The sequence below is a fragment of the Saccopteryx bilineata genome, chromosome 5 (genome assembly GCF_036850765.1).
Source record: "Saccopteryx bilineata isolate mSacBil1 chromosome 5, mSacBil1_pri_phased_curated, whole genome shotgun sequence".
NCBI classification, from domain to species: Eukaryota; Metazoa; Chordata; class Mammalia; order Chiroptera; family Emballonuridae; genus Saccopteryx; species Saccopteryx bilineata.
Window position 1 is genome coordinate 77,421,650 of NC_089494.1, and position 23,329 is coordinate 77,444,978.

The following is a 23,329-nucleotide window of genomic DNA, read 5'->3' on the forward strand; positions in this document are numbered from 1 at the left end:
TAGAAATACACCTGACCTAGGTCCAAGGTCTCACTTTTCATTTCTTGCCATTAATCAGCCGGATTCATGATCACTCAGCCAATTCTAATTTGTCAGAGGTCAATCAGGTGGGATGGGAATTCACGGAGGCTGGAAACAATGAGTATTGGGTCTAATCCTAGCTCTGCCAATTTGTAGCTGTATGACTTGAAATTTGCAACCTGTCTTAGTCTGACTCTTTATCTCTCAACAAACATTTATTAAGAGACAAACCACAGGAGATTTAGAAGGGAAAAAAATGGATCCTCAAGGAGCTCACTGATAAGAGTTTATCATATCCTCATAAAATTGAGAATAGAATGAGATAATAGTTTTACATTAGATGAACTATAGTTCAATAAGTATTATTTTTCCTTACAAAGTCAAACTTTTACTAAAGAATAATGACAACAATCATATTACTGTTATTCTCTTGTCCAGAATTAAATAACCTTACCTGATCTGGGACAGTGTTGACTTCTTTTTCTTTTACTGCACAGGTATTTCACAGTGAAAAAGTACTGATGAAAAGGACATGGAGAGAAGCTGAAGCATTTTGTGAAGAATTTGGAGCTCATCTTGCAAGCTTTGCCCATATAGAGGAAGAGAATTTCGTGAATAAGCTTCTACTTTCAAAATTTAATCGGTAAATTACTTATTAATTTTGAAAAATTACAGTCAAATATTCTGTCTCTCAGTAATGGCTACTTAGTGTTGAGTATCCCTACTACTTGTTTAAAATGTTAAGGTTTTTTTTTTTTTCAGCCTCAAACCCACTAGCCACAAGTTGTAAAAGAAAAATATATGCATATAATTTTATATTTATATTGTACCAAGTTCTCTTCCATAAAACAAAGAACAAAGTGACATTGTTTTGATATTTAAAATCTTTTCTGTATACCTAGAATCAGAATTTTAGAGTTTTTCTGCCAAACTCAGAAATTATCTTGCTCACTGGTTTTCAAAGTGCTGACTGAGGATCAAGGGTCCCGGAATCCCAGGAGCAGGAAGGGGTCAAGTAGGCAGAGCTCCTGGTTCTTTGTTCACTGGCTCATCAGAGCAGCTCCAACCAGCTCCACTTCTAGTTATTTGTTTGTAATCAAAGTCCATGTAAGATTTTGTCTGAAAAAATGAAAGTCCCACTGATTAAAAAAATTCCAATCCAACCCTTTATTTTACATTTATGGGAGCATGTTCATTTACCTGTATCCACCTTGCAAATTTATAGAATCTTGAATTCCATAGAGTTAGAAAATCACTTAAATTTAAATTGGAAAATAACATAACTGATCTTGAGCTGCTTTCCACACACATGCAGGAATTCTTTCTATTACATTCCTGTGGTCATCCATTGTCTACATCAGTGGTAGTCAACCTGGTCCCTAATGGCCACTAGTGGGCGTTCCAGCTTTCATGGTGGGTGGTAGTGGAGCAACCAAGTATAAATAAAAAGATAGATTTAACTATAGTAAGTTGTTTTATAAAGATTTATTCTCCCAAACTTAGCAAAAATCCAACATAAAGAACTTGGTAAGTAATTATTATTATATGCTTTAACTTGCTGTAACTCTGCTTTATAAATTTTATAAAGTAAAGCTACTTCCCTACTTTATAAATCACCATGACTGTGGAACCGGTGGGCAGTTAGAAAATTTTACTATTAACAGAGATCGAAAAGTAGGTGGTAGGTATAAAAAGGTTGTCTACCCCTGGTCTACATGATTCCTTCCAGGTTCAGAGTGCTCCTTACTTGGGAGCAAGCCCATTCCATTGTTAACAATTGGTTTCAAAGATCAGCTTTCTAGGAAGCCAGAGCAATGCAGTTCAAGTCTAACCTGTTTCAAATATTTGAAGACAGTTACCATGTCCTCTTATAGTAAGTCCTGCCAGCCCTTGGCGTTTTTTGCTAGAGTGTTCTTGTCGGTCAGCACACATTTTGGGTATATCTGCTATGGAACGGGCACTGTTATATGCATAGTAGACTAGAGAATCCAATAAGCATGACAGACAAAACCCTTCCCCTGAGGATGTTGTGGGCTAAGGGTGGTCACACCTTCATGGCTCCATACATATATTTAATGAAAACAATACCAGCTACTCCTCTCCAAGCTCTGAAAATCTGGAATTTCAATGAAACACTTGCCTGAATCTTTAAGAGAAAATCCAAAACAATTTTCTGAGGGAAATCTTAGTCTTCTTCATAAGTTTCCTTAGAGACAATCCCACAGGAAAGTTAATATGTAACATCTATCAAATTATTCATCTCCAAAATCTAAAAAATTGACCTTAAAGTCCTAGCCGATTAGCTCCATTGGTTGGAGCATCATCCCAAAGCACAGATTTTACCAGTTTGATCCCCAGTCAGGGCACATACAGGAGCGGATCTCTTGCTTTCTCTCCCTTCCCCTCTCTCTAAAGTCAATAAACACATTTTTCTTTAAAAAATGACCTTAAAGATGGGAATCTGATGCCATCCCCCCAATGTATGTCCTATAGGGTACTCTGGGAGGAAAAGGCAGATCTCGTGGTCAAGTATGTTTGCAAGGCAATGTACAATCTTGGAAATTTGCCACATACATTAGTATTGTAAAGGTTTCTAGACGGAAGTACTTCCTCTGACCACAACTCTCTTTTTGAGAACACTTATCAACATCCCATAGGCTCCCTAGTCTGCAGGAAATGCTGACCCGAGAGCTGGGTTCCAAGCCTGCTGACACACCTTTTAACCAGGAGCCCGCTGGTCTCACCCCAGAGCTGATGAATCAGTCTTTGAAGCTGAAGAAAATTTCAAGAAGCTTCCGGGTTAACTGAATTTTTCGTGTCAGGTGGGGCCACAGATCCAAGGGATATGTGATAGTGTCCATCGTTCTAAATTGTAACTTTCTTCATGACTTAAGCCACTCGCAAAACACACTTGCATAGTCATATACAGTGAGCTCCTCTGTAGGAAACAACTGCATGCAAACTTGGGTTCATGTTTACTGTAAGACCAAATATCATTGCTATTTACATAAGTTCTCACACTTGGAATTTCTAGTTGAATTTAATACCAAGCATCTGTCAAGTTATTGATTTTCAGTACCTCATCACAAAAGCTCTGAGTATATGTTTTACTTTCGCCCTGACTGCCAGAAAGTTTAGCCAAATTTAATGCTTATTTATAGCAAATAAACCAGTTCTTATAATTAGCATATATACTTCTCTTTCCTGTGGCACTGCTTTTCTATTTCTATTTTATTATTTATGTTATTATAATATTAGAAATTATACAATTTTAGAAAATTGATGGAGAAAAAATAAATAGCAATTCTTCTAAAAGCCAGAATATATAGGAAAAAACTGTAGACTCTGAAGTCAGTAGGAAAGGAATAATAAGTTCTCGATACAAGGAGGGTAGTGTGGCTTTCCATAAGGTGGCATACTCACCTGTCCACAACCTTAAGTGTAAGATGTAATCAGGACAGTATCCAGCTAAGCCCCAGTGATCTCGTGGGTTTTCTAAGTAACAGTTTACTTTGATTTGTATTGTTTAGGCAGAGGAGCTCAAATATCTGAGGAAGGGGTGCTTCAGAATAGGCATGCTTCTCTGCATAAGGAAAAGAATGCATCTCTTGTAATTCCTGGGACTTTTAAAGATATTTTAATTGGATTTATTGGGTTGACATTGGTTAAGAAAATTATACAGGTTTCAAGTGCACAATTCTATAGTAGACCATCTGTATATCACATTGTGTGTTCACTATCTCAAGTGTGACTCCTGAATCTTATAAATCTTTAATGCCTCAAAATTATTCTCAGAAACTGATCTTAGTGAGACGGCTCATTGTAAAGTGAGGCTTTATTGCTTGATCTATTGAGTACTCTGTGGTGTGACATATTTGTCCTCCACCTTATAGGCAGGGAGATGGCTCTTTGTGGGGCCTCTCACCAAGTCTAACCAGGTGGTGACTGCTGAGGTTTACCTACCGTGACTCGGACTCATTTGCTGTGGCAACATTTATGCTGGGATCAGGAAAAAGAAAAACAAAAACCCAAAACCTGCCATGTACATTTTATTAAACAGGCATAGTGGTGATTAACCTTCAGAGAATACATGAACATGTGACAAAAGAGCAACAAGTTAAAGCATTATAAAATAGCATAAATATTAAAATAGTAAAGCCTGACCAGGTGGTAGCTCAATGGATAGAGCGTTGGCCTGGGAAGCAGAGGGCCCAGGTTTGAAACTCCAAGGTCGCCAGCTTGAGGATGGGCTCATTTGGCTTGAGCATGGGATCATAGACATGACCCAGTGGTCACTGGTTTGAAGACCAAGGTCGCTGGCTTGAGCAAAGGGTCACTTGCTCTGCTGTAGCCCCCCATCAAGGCACATATATATGTGCCCCCCCCCGTCAAGGCACATATGAGAAAGCAATCAATGAACAACTAAGGTGGCACAACAAAGAATTGGTGCTTCTCATCTCTCTCCCTTATTGTCTGTTTGTCTGTCTCTCTCACTTAAAAAAAAAAAGTAGTAAAAAGTCCTTTCAGGAAGAGAGACCTAAAATCTCTTACCAACCTGCTTTTCACATGCTCTTGTCCCGATTAGAAGCCGTTGCCATTCCTAGTGAACCTGAGAAAGCTGTGTCCTCAGCAGGGCCCGACTTTCCCCCGACTGCATGTCACCAGTGAGCACACCACGCAAGCAGGGAGAAGCAGGAAGCCAGGCTAGCTCCGCTCTCGGTTCGTTTCAGACCTCAGGTTATACCCACAGAAAAGGCTCGATACATGTTTGTTTGACTGGATCAGTCCTGCCAGGAGCATCTGCTATTTCCTGCATAAATCTGTACTTGAACCTCTTTCATAATGTGAATTCAATGTGAAAGGCCAAGTTCTGGTTCTTCTCTTCACAGGACAGAAAAAAGGCAGTTCTGGATTGGATTTAATAAAAGAAACCCACTGACTGCTGGCTCTTGGGAGTGGTCTGACAGAACTCCTGTAAGTCCCCAAACCAGGGAGAAGGAAATGAATTCAAACCAGGTGGCCTTGGAACCCCTTGGTAAACCAACCAGATGAGCCCGGAAATAATGTCCATATGTCCCGTGACTCAGACCCCACATCAGAGACCACACCAGGCTTTGCTACCAGAAGAGTTATTTCAGCAACTCCCCAGACATCTCTACTAGCCACATAGTTCTGAGGCCAGCTATAGGATCTTATCCTGAAAAGGAATCAGCCATCTACCACACAGAGTCTCCATCAAAGAAGCAACTGTTCTTTAAAATAACACCCTTTACGCCATCCTCCCTCTCCTGCCTAGCACCATATTATGTGAGTGCGGGACCCTTGCCCACGTCATCACAAACAGAACCATTTTCAGTTTATCTCACTCTACAAGGACAGAAATGCCAGTCTTCACCTTCTCAGTCTTCACCTTCTCAGCCAGAAAAGAGAAAGAAAAAAGAAAGACTTGCTTTTTATTTAGCCTTCTACTGGTAAAAACCTCTTTGAAGGAAGGAGGGAACTCAGTATTGCGTATTTTTTCAGGTCCAGTGAGGAATCTCACACTTTCCTCAAGAGGATAGGGAAAAGAACAGAAGCAGGAGCCTAGGTTGAAATGGGGCCCATCTCAGGGCACGGGCAGAAGCAAGTCGCTCAGCTGCACCTATGAAAGGGGCAGCTTGCAATAGCCCGCAGTGAGCATTGAATGCACTGCCTCCTTATTGAGCTCGGATTCTGGCTGAGTGCCCTCCTGCATGGTCTCCTTTCATCCTTAAAATAATTTAGTGCAGTGAGTGGTAACATGAATAAAAAGTTTACCTAGAATAATACATAGGAGAGCCAGCGTTGGTACACAGGCTGTCTGCATCCAAAGCCACAGTATTATAACATTTCCTAGTTGGCAAAATTTCAGTAGGTAAACTTTGAAATAGTAAGTATTGTTAGAGAAATGGAATCTCTAGGCCTGTAACATAGAGTTCAAGTTTGTGTCAAGAAAGACATGTTTGGGAAAGCTATATGCTTATAGTGGAGAAGGAAATAATAAAGGCATACTAATTTAAAAAAATAAAGTTTTGCCCTGGCCAGTTGGTTCAGCAGAAGAGGGTCAGCTTGGCATATGGATGTCCCAGGCTCGATTCCCAGTCAGGGCACACAAGAGAAGTGACTATCTGCTTCTCCACCCCTCCCCATCCCTTTCACTCTCTGTCTCTGTCTCTGTCTCTCTCTCTCTTTCCCTCCTGCAGCCATGGCTCAATTGGTTCAAGCACATCAGCCCTGGGCTCTGAGGACGGCTCCATGGAGCCTCCACCTCAGGTGCTAAAAATAGCTCAATTGCAAGCATGGCACCAGGTGGGCAGAGCATCAGCCCCAGACAGGGTTGCTGGGTAGATTCTGGGCAGAGCATGTGTGAGAGTCTATCTCTCTATCTCCTCTCCTCTCACTTGGAATAAATAAATAAATAAATGTTTCCACACATATACCGCTTCTTTGAAAAAGGCATCAGAACCACAGAGTGGGAAGGGATCTTAAAGATCTCCCAGCCCCACTCATATATTTTCTGATAAAGAAACAGAGGCCCAGAAAGCAGAAGGGGCATGATAGCATTAACCTGCCTCCACATGACATAGCTGAATGGTTAATGTCAATGTGACACTTTAAAATGACATGTGGTACATAGAGATTGAGCATGCTCCATTTCATTTTAGTAAAACAAACGCCTTAGTAATAGGAGAGAACTAAACAATTTGGTTCAGAATAAAGGAGATAAAGCCATGAAGCCATGCACTGAGTTCCTCCCCACTCCCCACTAGATAAAATGAATATTCAAACTGATGCCATTCTCTGTAGCTAAGCTTATATATATTTAAGTTAGGTGAATTGTTACATGAGTGTGTACCTGTTTGAAGAGGAGTGTAAATGGTTTCAAAACACCCTCTTTTTTTCCAAATTTTTACCCTAATTTTACTTGTGGTTCATCCACTCTCTATTGGCCTGTAAATCATTGGAAAAGTTGAATCTTTAAAACCCCTATTGTGTGATAATTCATGGAATGGGTTGTTTAGTTTCCTGATTAAAGCTAAGGGTGACTTAGAATTTAGCAGTCAGAAACTAAAAGCTTAGTGTGTGTACAAAAAAAATCTACGTCACAGGTGAGACCCAAATATGACGGGTCCCTGAGCCTCTAAGTAGTTTGCCCGGGACCCCAGGGCTAGCCTAATCCTGCCAATAAGGACACTGTGCAGATTCAGAAGGAGATGTGCACCTACTTCATTCCTCTGGAAAAGAGAGTAGCATGCTTTTTTTTTTTTTTTTAAGGAAAGGCCATCTTTAGGAAAAAATGATAAAGTTTAATTAGCTTGTTGTTCACAAACGGGGAAAGAACCTTTAACTGGAATCCTAGCCAGAGATTTCTGAAGCTTTCTCCAGAAGTCTATCATGGTTTTTTTACAAGGATGCTTTTATGACGTTTTGAAACTCTTTGTGGGGGAATCATCATTAAGGAATAATGAACTTCATCTTCTGCAGGTTGTCTCTTCATTTTTAGACAATATTTATTTTGAAGACGATACAAGAAATTGTGCTGTTTATAAAGCAAATAAAACATTGCTGCCCTCGCACTGTGGCTCCAAACGTGAATGGATATGCAAAATTCCAAGAGGTAAAAATAGGAATAAGATCTTTGCTATATGTTTGCTTTCTAATAATCTATAGCATTTCCCAAGTGAAAAGTTACAGAGATCTAAAATGCAAGCACCTTGGATCACAGTGCCAACAACCTTCATGAGGAACCAAGCTGCACTGTTTTAGCAAAGAATGTATCAAAGGGGAATGAATGAAGATGACGCTAGTGCATTATGCTAAACCGATTAGTGGGAAATGAGGATAACTGACTATATTGTATTATATTTTGTGAGTACAATCAGGAAGAAATGTCATGGTGACATTACAAGCAAACAAAATTATTTGTCAAATGTGTAAGTAAAAACACCTAGCAGAGTGTATGACACACAGTAGATCCTCAACAAGTGTTTGTATCCTTGCTTCTTTAATCAGAGTCCTCTCTTGAGCCTCTTCCTCAAGTATGAGAACTAATCATATTTCAAACAGCACCTGGTTTTTAAATGGTCTTTTAAAAGGCAAAGTACAAAATATTCTGTTTAGAGCTGAAGTAATATGGCAAACCTGTAAAGAAAGGTTACTCAAGGTGGTTTGCTTTCACCCTGCAGATGTGAGACCCAGGATTCCACCCTGGTACCAGTATGGTAAGAACTATCTTGGCAGTTCTTGAATTTATAATTACATGCTATTGTATACCATTACTGTATTATTACAGTCCTCCAATCGGACCTCTTTTCTTAACATCAATCTAGAACTAATTTGTTCAAATTAACAGATTAATGATTAATAAATAATCAAATTCATAAATGTCATTAAATATGATTAAAGACCAATATGATAGCTTAACTCCATTTTAATGACACATGATTTTTAAATATGCATATATCTCAGACCTTTGCATACAAATGAAGTTTTCTTCTATGAGACTGACCAAGGGAAATGAGCAAGCTACAAAATTATTTGTGTGTTTAAATATATTTATTTATGCACACATATAAGTTTTTTTAATAATGAGTGACCAAATTACAAATTTGGGGTCCATCATAACATATCCTATTTAAGTCTGCATTTTATCAGTCAATAGTTTTTGCATCATTTGCATTGTGGGTTTTTTTTCAGACGCACCCTGGCTCTTCTATCAGGATGCAGAGTACCTTTTTCACACCTCTGCCTCAGAATGGTCCACCTTTGAGTTTGTCTGTGGCTGGCTGCACAGTGATCTCCTCACAATTCATTCTGCACATGAGCAAGAATTCATCCACAGCAAAATAAGAATGGTACTTGAATACAACTAACCATGAGAAATTTAGATCTTAGCTCCTTCTTCACTCCTTAGGGGATTTTCTTTTGGACAATAGTCATTTATTTAAGTTTCATTAAAAGCCATAGATTTTTGAGAATTGGGTTCTTTTCTGTAATAGAGATTAAGAAAAAAATAATGGAAACACAGGTTTACTGTGTTGTTCAGTCATTTCACTTCTTTCATTCTTTACTAGCAACAATGGTGAGTAAGTAGATGTTTGTTGCTTTTATGAGGTTCATTCAAACATTCATCACATATTTATTCAGAGTATGGGACTCTATCAGAGATTTAAATTGGTCAAAACTCCTGCCCTCTTGGAGATTGTATTCTAGTCTGGGAAGAAAAAGTGTCATCAATACAAGTAAATAGCATTACACAATATTTTATAAAAAGATGAATGGATAAATGGAAGAAAATAAAGCACAAGTGAGGATGAGGATTGAGAGTCTGGGGGGCACATGGCTCTTTTAAAGTTTCAATTTTTACTTGCAAGAGTACAATATTTTTAAGTTTGTAAAAATTCAATGTACATAAGTGATAAGGACTGGTTTTCCATTTCAATTTAAGAAAGAAAAGGATTAGACTTACTGTTTTGAGGAGCTAGGCTAATTAGGAGTGAATACGTAGAGCCTGTTAAGTAATGAACCAGACCGCCCGGGGTTAGAATCCATTCTCAGTGTACTTCCTTACAAGTATTCACTGAGCGTTAGGTATGTATCAGGCACTGCGGTATTTGTCAAAGACACAAATAAGTGAAGGACACAAAAATGAGATCTAGCCTTTAAAAAAAAAAAAGCTAGAAATAGTACTGTGTAGTGAGTAAAAAGGGAGCAGTACAAATTACCAGGGGTTCTAAAGACAGAAAATCTCATCCTCAATACAGTGTGTCCGTAAAGTCATGGTGCACTTTTGACCGGTCACAAAAGATGATTGAAATGTGAACTCTGCACCAAATAAAAGGAAAACCCTCCTAGTTTCTGTAGGATGATGTGGCAGCATGTGCGCATGTGCAGATGATGACGTACACCGTGTATACAGCGGAGCAGCCCACGGCCATGCCAGTTGAGATGTGGACGGTACAGAGGAAAGTTCAGTGTGTTCTGTGGCTCGCTAAATTCAAATCCATGGCCAAAGTGCAGCGTGAATATCGGCGCATTTAGAACGAAGCACCACCACATAGGAATAACGTTACTCACTGGGATAAGCAGTTGAAGGAAACCGGCAGTTTGGTGGAGAGACCCCGTTCTGGTAGGCCATCAGTCAGTGACGAGTCTGTAGAGGCTATACAGGATAGCTACCTAAGGAGCCCTAAAAAATCTGTACGGGAGCCCACATCGAACTGCACTGAATAGGTATGAAACTGGGAGAGTTTTCCTTTTATTTGGTGTAGATTTCACATTTCTATCGTCCTTTGTTGCTTTCCTGTTACCAGTCAAAAGTGCACCATGTCTTTACAGACACACTGTATTTCCTAGGAAATCCTTGAAAGTAAGACAAAGCCTTTTTTCTTTTTCTATAATTTAATAGGATTTCATGATCTCCAGGAATCCTTTCTCATTCTATCATCTTTCCATATTTGTAAACTGACTTTTAAAATGAAGCTCTGTGCTGACGCATCCTTTGCTTGTGAGAGAAATGTCTTTCTCACAGCTCATGGGATTTCCTCATTTCAGTAATCCTGTTTGATGCCAGCATAGCCTGTGAGGTGCTGACAGGTCAGAACAACTGAGTTTTGATGGAAGAGCTGAGAAACAGTGTTAGGTGACAATCCCACAGTTCCACACAGACCTAGTGGCAGACAGCTACCAGAGCCAGATGTTCCCCCCTCTTGGTTGGTCCATGCGCTGTTTTACCATCCTTCCACTCCTGCAAATGGAACATTCAAGTTAAACCCTAATGTTAATAAGTATCAACAAATTACATATCATGATGTCAGAAAATATGTTCACTTCTTTAGCTAGACAGCAGACTCCTCGCCCAGGTGGCAATAGTAAAACATTGAATGGCTGAAAACCAATCCACTGACATGGCAGAGTGCATATCCCATAAGGAGCTGCAATAGTTATCATAATGATGTCAGGCACTGTACTAAGTACTAACATTTAATGGCATTTGATCTTTCTAAGAACCCTCTGTGGGAAGTGTTATTAGTACATTTTACAGATGAGGAAACTGACTCCAAAGAAGTAAAAGTGGTTTGGTTCCACAGCCACCTAAGTGATAGAATTTGGATGTGAACCAAGCCATCTGACTTAAACATCATTTAAAAACCCTCTGTTGACAGCAGAGTCAGGGGTACATAAGAGTACAACGTCTCTATTATATCAAACTGCTAGTTCTAAAACCCTCCCCCAAAAGATGACACCAGCTCTGTCTCAGATATGAACAATGAAAGGCTTCTTTGATTATTCCAACAGAGGTTAGCTCTCCTGGGAACATCTTCAGGTCTTTTCTCATCAACTTCCCCTCATTTCATTCTCCCAATAATTGGTGATTGGGTAGCCAGTAAGGATGGCAAGATTAATACCTCCTGTGCAGGGAACAGTAAAACCTGTGGGTTTAGCAGTTTGAGGAGTCATAGTGCCATGATCTAGGTGAAGACTGGATATAGTTGTGATCTCAAGCCAGACAAACCTTGTACTATACCTTAAATGGCAAAATCGTTACCCAGCCTGTGGCCATGTTACTACAGAATGCCCTGTCAGTATGGTGAGCAGCTGACTGGTCTAGCATGGCACTGTGCTACAAACTAAAATTACTGTGATGGTATAGGATGTGGAGACTAAGAAAGGGGAAAGAGGACCAGGAAGAAAGGGTATCAATTTAGAAAAAAGAAAGCTGTAGATTTTCAAAGCAATATTTTTATTTAAAATTTTTTTTATTATTATACCCATAGTAAGTGGGTATAAAGTGGTTGTCTCAGTGCCCTTCTTTTTTTTTAATTATAAAATTAAATTTAATGGGGTGTATTTCTGCATAATCTGTTGCTGTGTTAGGCACTTTTTGTTAGTAGTAATAGTGGCATTTACATTTTTTTTAAGTTTTTATTTTATTTTTTTTTCCTTTTTCAAGTGAGAGGAGGAGAGATAGAGACAGACTCCCACATGCACCCTGTGTGGGATCCACCCTGTGACCCCTGTCTAGGGCCGATGCTCTGCCCATCTGGGGCTGCTTGCAACCGAGCTATTTTTAGTGCCTGAGGTGAAGGCTTCACAGAGCCATCCTCAGTAACTGAGGCCAATGTGCTCAAACCAATTAAGCTATGGCTGTGAAAAAAGAAGAGACAGAGAGAATAGGTGATTAATTATTTTTAAATTACATAGGTTGTATAGCTCCTCTATGAAGAATAGTAACTCAGAAATGTAAAAAACATTTATCAGGGAGAGGGGTGAGGAGAAGGGAGTAAAGAGGGACAAATATACGGTGACGGAAAATGATTTGACTTTTGGTGATGGGCACACAACGCAATCAACAGTTCAAATGCTATAGAAATGTTCACCTAAAACCTATGTACTCATATTGATCAATGTCACCCCATTAAATTTAATTTTTACATGAAAAACAAAAATAGCATTCAGTTATGAAGAACTAATTATTGAAAAAGAAAATTGGATACAGTTTTGAAAACCTGAAGCAGAATTTTTTACCAAAATGTGTCCATCTTGGAAAAGTGATGTCTATATTTTCTCTTTAAATAACAAAAGACCACAGGCATGATGGCAGTGAAATTTTGAGAACTTGTTTTTTTGAGCTATCTTGTTTGTCAGATCAATGCTCCCCAGAAAAGTAAAAAGCCACAAGCTCTTTAGGAGTTTTTTGACATGAATTACTAGACAGTTTGTCCATTGAGCTAACATTTTAATGCTGTGCTGTGCAATATTTGCATTTTTAAATTCTGATTTACACTTATTTTTTAAATTTTATTTCTAAATATTTCTACATATCTATCTATATATATATATCAAAGTTATCAGTCATTTTTCTAAAAGCTGGTGTTTTCAGTCCTTAAATGACTTGGTTTTAATATTTTTATGGAAATATTTTAAGAGATGACAGGCCATTCTTCCTTATATCATGTAGAGATTAACATATTGGCTATTGCTGTGTTTTATTTTTTTGTTGTTGTTAAGAGTTCTTTCCATATGATGCTATCTAGAATGGCTGTTTATAACAGAACATAATTGATATTATAAAATATATAGTTGTATCACATTTTAAATATTCTTTTATATAAAGAATATTAATGTCTTCTATTGCTCTGAATTTTTCACTCTGAAGTTCTGTTGCATATTACAACAGGCTATGATATACCAGGTGGAGGATCCCCATGCTATAATTGAGATGGTAATAAATATGCCACTTAAGATGCAGTAACTATAATTTCCCTTTAAAGGTCCTTAATTGGGGCATTGAACAATCAGGCCATGATTTCCACTATTATTGCACATGAGACCTCTTTAGATTGAAAGAAATTGTTGTGGTTCTCCTACTGAGTTGACAGCCAGTTTTAGTGGGCCCATTCCAAAGTCTGACAATGGGATTCTAAATTTAGCGTGTAAGAACACGTCCATAAAACAATACCACAGGGATGCAAAATTATACTTGCTCCATCTTGCATTGTTCTCAAATTGCTGATGTGGCAGACAGCCATGCTGTTTAAGGAGTAAATATACCTTTTTATAAATTAGAATGTTAGAGAGCTATGAGGTTATTGTTTTATAATGACCTGAATTTCATGTGGGAAAAATATATGTATTTTGAAATGTATTCTTAAGTCTTTACAGAAGAAATGGAAGAGCAAATTTAAATATATAATGCCTTCAAAATAAGTTTTTAGCATAAAAATTGAGTTGCATTTTACACACTCAGCACACAAACAATAAAGTATATTGATTTCAAGTTCTTAGAGAAATCCTTACTGCCTCTTCCTCTTTTATAGTTGAATAAGGAATTTCAATTTCCTGGGTCATAAGTCTGGCATTACACCTGTTCTAATGTGTTTGTGTTGCTCATGTGCAGTGCATGAGTGTGTTTGGGTTTTATACTTTACTGTACTGAGATCTGTGTGATAAATAAGTGTCAAATTAGTAACATATAAAGGATGATTTTTTAGTTGTCAAACACTAGACATTCTGTGATGTCCTTTTGTCCTATTTTGCATCTCTCTATTCAATTGGAGAGGGGAGGGTGCTGATATTTAGTTTAAAAGCTTACCAGACTAATCTCTAAAATGCAAAATCTGTCTCCTATTGATATCTTTGTGCCTTGAATTCTTTTTCAAATAATGTGATATATACAATAGGTTTCTATAAATCACTGAAAAGATAAACCACTATATTCTTGGTAAGAAAAAGGAATCCACATTGTGTTTCACTTTCTAATATTACTTTTTAAATCCCTATTATGAGAGAAAATTTACTTTTAAATACATAGGAAAAGTTGTAACAAAGATATTGCATGTTGTATAAAATTAAAATTATTTTCAATATTTGCTTCCAATTTTCTTTCATAATGAGAAGGGAATATTTTAGAATAATGAAGTTTCAGGTTTTCTCTAGATGCTAGGCCTTAGTGTATTCTTTAGATAATTGGGTAAAATATTGAAGAATAGAAAGCTATTAATAGCAACACATTAATCTTAATAATGAAAAGGGGAAACAAGTAGAATAAATGCTGACATTTTTCTTTTTTTTAAATAGTTATCAAAGTATGGTAAAAATTGGTGGATTGGACTTCAAGAAGAAAGAGCCAATGGTGTACTTCGGTATGGACCTAGATTAATTAGCATTTAATTTTATTCGGCAGGTTTTATTTGCAGAATGATTGGACTAGATCCAGTGATCAATTTGTTGAATAGCCTTCAAACATTATCTTTAGCTTGTACATTTTTATTTCCCTAACCCAAAACATGAGTATTTTTTTAATTTAATAAAATATTATGCCTTCAAGGCCCTGGCCGGTTGGCTCAGTGGTAGAGCGTCGGCCTGGCGTGCAGAGGTCCTGGGTTCTATTCCCGGCCAGGGCACACGGGAAGCTCCCATCTGCTTCTCCACCCCTCCCCCTCTCCTTCCTCTCTGTCTCTCTCTTCCCCTCCCGCAGCCGAGGCTCCATTGGAGCAAAGATGGCCCGGGCACTGGGGATGGCTCCTTGGCCTCTGCCCCAGGCACTAGAGTGGCTCTGGTCACGACAGAGCGACCCCCCTCCCCGCCCCGGAAGGGCAGAGCATTGCCCCCTGGTGGGCAGAGCGTCGTCCCCTGGTGGGCAGAGCGTCGTCCCCTGGTGGGTGTGCCGGGTGGATCCCGGTCGGGCGCATGCGGGAGTCTGACTGTCTCTCCTCGTTTCTAGCTTCAGAAAAATACAAAAAAAAAAAAAAAAAAAAAAAATATATATATATATATATATATATATATATATATATATATATATATATAATGCCTTCAATACATACTCCATGACTATGAGAATGGTGTTCCAGATAAAACATGCTGAATGAGAAAAGACCTTAAAATTTTTAATTTTCCTGCAGCTGGAGAGATGGTGCACCAGTAATATACCAGAACTGGGACAAAGGAAGACAAGTATCTATGAATAATCAGAGCCAGAGATGTGGCTTTATTTCATCCATAACAGGTTATTTTAGTCATCCATTTTTTAGTTTATAATCCAAACTGATAATTTTCGGAAGTCTTGAAATGTCCTTTTCATTGCATTAGCTCAGTGAGAACGTTGTTTGGTTATTTTGCTTTTTAATGAATGCATTCAATTTCATCCATCTTAAGGCTTAAGAATGACCATTCCTACAGTTTATTCCATGAATCCATGTTTTTAAAATAATTTTTACCCTGATAAATTCTTCCTCATAAATTAAAACAACATTAAAAATGGGTCCATTGAAACTGGTCAAAATATGTCTGCCAAATGCATTCTCGATTTAATTTTAATATGAACCCATTTTTAAACCTCTTCCTAGTATCCAGTTTAAAATTGACCAGATTTTTAACTTCTGAGAAATTTAATTCCAATTGCCCATTTAAGAAAAAATTTTGTTAAGTTCAGTATCTTTTTGTTTTTTAATACCTGGCATTGATGCTTGCCTTAGAACACCAACTGTTTGCAAATGGGATTTAGAAGTATATGTATGTATGTTGAAGACTGTTATTTTACTCATCAGTACACCATTATTTGAGTTTATTATCCACTCATAAATCCACCCAACTCTTTATATCCAGTAAAAGATTCCTGACTCTAACGGATTCATCACAAACCTATGTCCCATGTCAGGGGCAGGGTGAACATGGAAAGCAATCCTTGATGCAAGAGCATCCACAAGGAAAGTTAGGAAAAGAAAACCCATGTGGCTAATCTGCTCGCTTTTGCCAGCAGGTGTCACAACAGTCTACAGGAAGGCTGTGTTGTGATTCTGGAGGAATAGCAGCTAATCTGCATTAAAAATAGCTTTCCAGCCCTTCCTTCAAAATGCCAGCATCTTTCTGGCTCATAGCTCTCATACTGGAACACCAAATCTGCCCTTGCAATTTACATGCATCCTTGTCCTGTTCTGGAATTATAACTTGAATTCTAATGAAATGCATTCTATAATCTTCTCTAAAAATATAGCTCTTTTAAATTCGAAAGTATTTTCTAAGAGTCTAAGGACTTAGGGATATATTTTCCTGAAGGCATGTCTGTATCTGTGCCTGTCTTAAGAGTCAGTGTTAAGAATTGCTCCTTTCTTAGAAGCTCATTAGTTAATTTTTCTAAATTATTATATTTCTGAACAAAACATAAAATATCATCTACTGTTTTAGAATCTTTTTTCTTTACATTGAAGTTGAATATTTTTAAACAAAAATACTACTCTATAAAATATGCTTTTCCTAACCAAGTCAAATACTCTTAGATCTTTAATCAGTTTTGTGATTTCATTGTAGTATTTGTTTAATTTTTTTTTTGCATTTGCAAAATTTCATTATTGAATTAGAATTTCTTCATTATTGAATTTTATATCTTTCCCAGTTAGCTTTTGTCACTAAAGAACTCTGTGATTTATAGTTAAATTTAGTTCAGTTTCTAGATTTAAAAAACAAATCATGATAAACCGTGGCAGCCATAAAAATAGCAATCAACAAAGCCCACAGAGAGTCATCCTCGTTTTCCCATCGTTTCTAACCCACTTTCCCCTCCAGGACTCTGGGCCAGTGAAGAGTGTTCAGTTTCTATGCCTAGCATCTGTAAGAGAAAAAAGTTTTGGGTCATAGAGAAAGAGGATGACACACCAAAACAGCATGGAACGTGTCCCAAAGGATGGCTGTATTTTAATTATAAGGTAAACTTGTTTTCAAAAAGTTGCCCTTGTTTCTCTTTTGTAGATGTTAATTCTAGAAAGTTATCTAAAAGTGGGTGTGACTTTGAAAAAACATGACTTGGCCAGTGGACCTGCAATTTGTTTTGTCACAACTTTCAAGAGATTTGAGTTCTATTTAGGGATAATCTTCTTGTTATAAGAAGTGTTTGTGGGAAACAGCCTGCAACCACCTTTCATTTGTAATTCAGTCATTTATTGCGCTGTACGTGTGTGTGTGTGTGTGTGTGTGTGTGTGTGTGTGTGTGTGTGTCCCAACAGGCTCATCAGCTTGAGCACACGGTGGCTGGCTTGAGTGTGGGGTCATAGACATGACCCCATGGTTGCTGGCTTGAAGCCCAAGGTTACTGGCTTGAGCCCAATGTTGCTGGCTTGAACAAGAGGTCACTGATGTGGCTGAGCCCCCATCCTTGGACTTCAAGCCAGTGACCTTTGTGCTCAAGCCAGCGACTATGGGGTCATGTCTATGACCCCACACTCAGGCTGGCAACCTCGGGATTTCAAACCTGGGTCCTCAGCATCCCAGGTCTATGCTCTATCCACTGCGCCACTGCCTGATCAGGCTAAATATTGCATTTTTGATACAAAGAGTGACCAACCACAAAACATGAATACAACCGTTCTAGTAACTAACTTATAATTCCTCCCATATACAAAAAGTAAATAAATGGCAACTCAAATCCTTGTCATTAGAGAAATAATTCTTAGAAACTCACAATGGTTGACTTTGGTTCAGCCCTTGGCTGTTACCAGTCCCCCAAATGTTTTTATCCACACAGCTCAGCTCTGGTCCATGTCTCGCCTGTCCAAGCAGAGGAGTGTGTACACAATGTGCACGGTAGCAGTGACGGTGAAGCAGGCCCAGGGCAAAGAGCAAGCAAACGCTTCCTAGAAAGCGGCATGAGCAAAGCACAGGTGCATACGTGAGAGAAGGGCTTTCTGCAGCTAGCTGGGGAGCAGGAATAAAACACCCTCATGTAGTTCAGAATGTATTTTTTAAAATCTTTATTGATAACTAACAGCTAGATTAGGGATTCACAGCCCTGATCAGATATTTAGAATCTCCAAATGAGCTTTTGCAAAATACCAAGGTGCAGGTGACATCCTAAGATTCTGAATTAATGGATTCGCATGGGATCCAGGCATCAGTATTTTTTAAAATCTCCCTTTCTTATTCAAATGTGGAGCCAGTATTTGCCCAGCAATGCAAAAGAAGTGATATCTGGTGTTCACTTAATTCCAAGTATTTGATTACGCCAGGAAACCATCACAGCGGGAAACACATGGGTTCACATGAAGGTGACCTTTCAGAGAAAGAGAGTTCCAGAGTCCGGGGACCCCACCCACAGTGCCTCCCCTGTATATTAATAGCTAAAATCCCACCATGAGTCTTACTCATTTGCCTTAACTCTATCCTTCATTTTGTTTAAAAGAAATATTTCTGAGATTGACTCATCTGTCATATATATTTAGAATAAACAAGTTTATAAGATTATTAGAAAAGTGGATTTATAGCTGAGAGGAGTGGAGAGCCCAGTAAGGATAATTCCCCGATTAATAATAATAAAAACCTACAGAAGGAAAATCGAGAGATGGCAAACATTACTCACTTCACAGTTCTGAGTGAGTTTCAATATACTATGTCCCATTAAACTTTGTTTCTTGTTTGTCATCTTCCTAGAACTAGTTTTTATTGGTTATTTCTAAAGAAAAAAGAAAAACTTTGTTGACTGACTAATTGTCCACCTTTTAGAGTTTTATAACTGATGTACCAGAAGCTAAGCATCTTTTCTAATGATTATAAATTATTTGCTCTGCATTTAATGATATGAAAGAGGCTTGACCAAGCATTTCCCTGGATTAAGTGAGTCATCTTAAATATTTATATTTATCATAGCAGAGCTGTAGGAGGAAGAAATTCTGAGTGTGTGTGTGTGTGTGTGTGTGTGTGTATGTGTGTGTGTATTAGATTAACTTTTGTGCTTCTACTTACACGTTCCTATTCAAGGACCTGAATTGAGTGCTAATGGCTGTTTTGCACCATCTAGTTTGGGATTAGCCAGTATTTTATTTCATGTATAACACAGTCTAAAAAAGTGCTCTCTTCTCTTTTCAAAAAATTTATTCAAATTAGCATCATTTTTTTTCATTCATTCACTTATCTGATTACGTTAGATAGTGATAAAGTCAATGGTAAAGAAAAATAAACACTATCTCTCCCTTTTTTTGAGCTTATAGATTTGAGGGGGAACAAACAACAGTGAACCAATCAGGAAAATACTACAGAATTTAAAGTTGTGGCACATATGATGAAGAAATGTTACAGTCTTGTAAACTGTATAATAGGAAGTCCTGACTGAGGTGGGCAGAAGGGCAGGGAGCATTAAAGTAAAAGGCATAGCATATGCTAAGGTCCTGTGGTGAGAGGGAATGTGACATAGTTAAGAAACTAAAGGAAGCATAGAGATCTAGAAATATGAGAGGTGAGAGAAAAGAAGTAGGCAGGGGTTATGCCCTCTTAGAGTTTCTGGTTTTTATCCTAAGAGCAATGGGAAACCCTTGAAGGATTTTAACTAAAAAGGAACATGATCAGGACTGTATTTTGAGAAGAATCATTCAAGCTGCAGTGCTAGTATAGATGGGAAGCTGGCAAGGGTGAGAACGGTAAGAGCAATTAGGGAGCTATTGCAGTCGTCCCGGCAGGAGATGATTAGGAGCTTGGGCTCAGATGATGGTAACAGAGAATGTGGGGCAATGGAAATGGGGGGACCCTGAAAAATGGAATTTCCAAATGGTAGGACTGAAGGGGCTGCTGATGAAGCGGAAGAGCGAGGCCGACTCCCAGGTTTCAGACTTGTATAAATGCAGCATTGACTGTGCCGCTCCATGTCAGTAAGAACACTGAGAACCAACCAAGTTTGGGGGAGAAAGCATGAATTCTATTTTCAAATTTTAAGTTGGAAATGACATTGAAACAAAAGAGGAACATTATGCCTTGGCCTGTTAGCTAAGTCTGTTAGAACATCGTCCTGAAATGCTAAGGTTGCAACTTTGATCCCCGGTCAGGGCACATAGGGAAGCAACCAATGAATGAATGCTTCTCTCTCTCTCTCTCTCTTCCTCTCTCTCTCTCTCTCTCTTCCTTTCTCTCCCTCTCTCTCTCAAATCATCAATTTAAAAAAGAAGAAGAAAGGGTTTTATATTCAAAACTTGTTTGGAATACAGAAAGATATCCTTTATTCACACTCATAATCAGAGATGCATTAAAATTGATCACAGCTTGCACATTAGTAAGTAAATAAACAATTTAAAATTAAGGATGCTGTACTTCATCTTGCTATTTTGCTTTAATTATTGACACCATTTTAAAGTGTGACAGTAAACATGTTATATTTTTAGAAACAATGAAGTCCTGGTAATGGGAGGCTATCCTGCCACAGTCAAGCTAGTAAATCTTGACTGAGGCAAATGTGGGGGGAGGAATGAAGAAAAAGAGAGCATAAGAGAGAGAGTTTTCTGGAGAGATTTACTGAGCTGACTGTACCAATGTGGTTCATTGGTATTTATGAATGGTTCATTAATGTGGCTATCTGAACACAAGGTAAATTCACATTAAATGATAAGACTTTCTAATAATTAGTGTGTGCCACTCTTTGGAATCTGTAATTAGAGGAAAGAGGAAAAATGAAAGAAATGGATAAAAGGACAGTTGTTGTAAAATTAAAATCTTTTGCAGCCAATTCTGTTTCTTTGTGAAGCAAACAAAGTAAAGGGAACAAAAATTGAAAACGTATTTCCTCTCTTAGTTGGTAACTCAGCTTCAGGCTAGATCAGGGTTTCTGGTTTTTATACTAAGAATAGAGGAAAATCACTAACGGGTTTAAACTGAACAGTGACATGGTCAGAACTGAACTCTGAAAAGCATTACCTAGGCACTATTGACATTTGGGGCTGGAAAATTCTTTGTTCTGGAGACTGACCTGTGCATTATAGAATGTTCAGCAGCATCTTTTACTAGATGCCAACAGCAATCCCCCCACCTGGAGCTGTGACACTAAAAAGGTCTCCAGACATTATCAAAATATACCCTGAGAAACAAAATGGCCCCATTTGAGAGCCACTGGACTAAATCTAGAATATTTGAAAATGTCATTTGACAACTATTTCAGAGCCTATTGGGTTTTATTTCATTCCATAAATATTTATGGGTGACCTTTGCTGTCATGTTCAAAAGAACCAACACTTACTCTCTATGCTTTGAAGGAGATTATGATAGGAGGAAAGGATTGAGGGACAGACAAATTTAGTAATTAAGAAAGTATGGGGAAGGATGTCATTCCAGAGGAAGATGGAGAGGGAAGCTCTCTCAAAAGTAAGCTTCCACACTAGCCTAGAACTATCTTGTAGCTGGGATTTCTTCAATGGCAGGATCTTGAGATCTGATCTAGTAATGACCAGGGCTGTCTATGTTCACTGATGAGAGAATATCCCTTTGGAGTATTCTTTGCCTAAAGTCTCTCCTGACTTCTCTAGAACTTAGCCCGATCTGTTATAGCCTTTCTTTCTCTCTCTCTCCCTCTCTCCCCTAACTCTATCTGGTCCTACAAATATGTTTAAATCTTACTGAGCTTCGGGAATAAGGAGCTTTTCTTCAACTCTGCTTGTCCTGCCTAGTAGTTATGGTTCCATTCTTGTTCCATAATGAGTAACCCCTACTATGCCACAGACATGATTCCCTCATGAGTAACAATCAACTCTCACTGCAAACCCCACAGTGTTCTTCTGTGTGTCGTTCGGCAATGTTGGCCACCTTCCCCTTCGGTCTTCTTTCTAGGTTTCCGTGGCCTGCCCTAGCTTCTCCTCCCACGGGGCTCGTGTTTTCTTTTCTGGCCCTTCCTCGTGGACTTGCTGACCAGATGGCTGATTCTAAGTTCTTAGTGAATTTAAATACCTGATTTGGTTTTGACTTCCTAGTATTTCAATTGAGGAAGTGTTTTTTGCAATTGAAACTGAACTAGCCTGCTATTAACCACCTTTAGAGTAAATCTTCCATTAGAAATTTTGTTCCTTTTTCAAAGAAATACTATTTTGCATTAAGCACAAGATTGTTCTGATAACCCACATGACAAAACACATCCATGTCTCTGTTCCTGACTGATGCAAATGCGAGGTAGGCATTTACCTACCCTCAGAGCTGGTCCCTTTGTATAACTTTCACACCTTCGGAGCAGCTCAGAGGAAAAAATGAGTCATTTTTGAGGAAGGAACCGATAAAGAATTTCCAAGACTGATCCCCAGTGTCACTGGGAATTTTTAATTCATTATAAAAACACAAAAATGAATGGGGATTTTTTTATTTTATATTTTTCATAGTGCCTTTTGGTGAAAATCCCCAAAGATCCAAGTGGTTGGAGAAACTGGACATCTGCTCAAGATTTCTGTGTTAAAGAAGGAGGAACACTGGTCAACATTGAAAATGAGGTGGAGCAAGGTATTCAATGTTCAATCGGGCAAATATACCTTTAAGGTTTATATCATGACAACTGTAAAAGTTATTACACCGCGTTGCTTATAAACTGTTGATTTGGCAGGCCTTTGTTTCACCGGTAGTGGGGGGAGAAATAAGGTATATTTATGATCAGTATTTCAAAATAGCTAAAATAATCTGAGGTAAAGTCGATCATAATTGCCTGGCATGGTTTTTTTAGAGCCCTTTAGGTTCATCTATGCACTTTTATTAGATATTTAGGCAATTATACACTTTAGTTTAAACAGCAGATAAATCCTCTTTTGTTAAGAAAAGCAATGAATGAACACTAGAGATTGTTTTGTTAATGATATGATGAAATCCCAGGCTTAGACAGCTAATTTCTGTTCATTTAAACTGAAACAAAAGTGAAGAAGACTGCATTACCTTAATAGGGAGAAAGTAATTCTGACAATTGATTGGTAATTAAGTTTTGCTGTCATTTAAATAAAATAGTAGCTATAAACAGAATTGGCTGATTACCCAAATGGTTTATATAGTACTGTATTGGATTTTATAA

The 23,329-nt window shown here is 38.2% G+C and overlaps 1 protein-coding gene across 1 annotated transcript in view; it reads left to right on the plus strand.

Moving 5' to 3' along the window:
• The window catches only part of PLA2R1 (phospholipase A2 receptor 1), a 131,931-nt gene that overhangs the window by 91,541 nt on the left and 17,061 nt on the right, over positions 1-23,329 (plus strand). Inside the window, 9 exon segments of the mRNA XM_066279856.1 lie at positions 519-664; positions 4,911-4,995; positions 7,525-7,657; positions 8,226-8,261; positions 8,737-8,894; positions 14,620-14,684; positions 15,447-15,550; positions 17,107-17,246; positions 22,656-22,773. Of these exon segments, the coding sequence (XP_066135953.1) occupies positions 519-664; positions 4,911-4,995; positions 7,525-7,657; positions 8,226-8,261; positions 8,737-8,894; positions 14,620-14,684; positions 15,447-15,550; positions 17,107-17,246; positions 22,656-22,773 (985 nt within the window).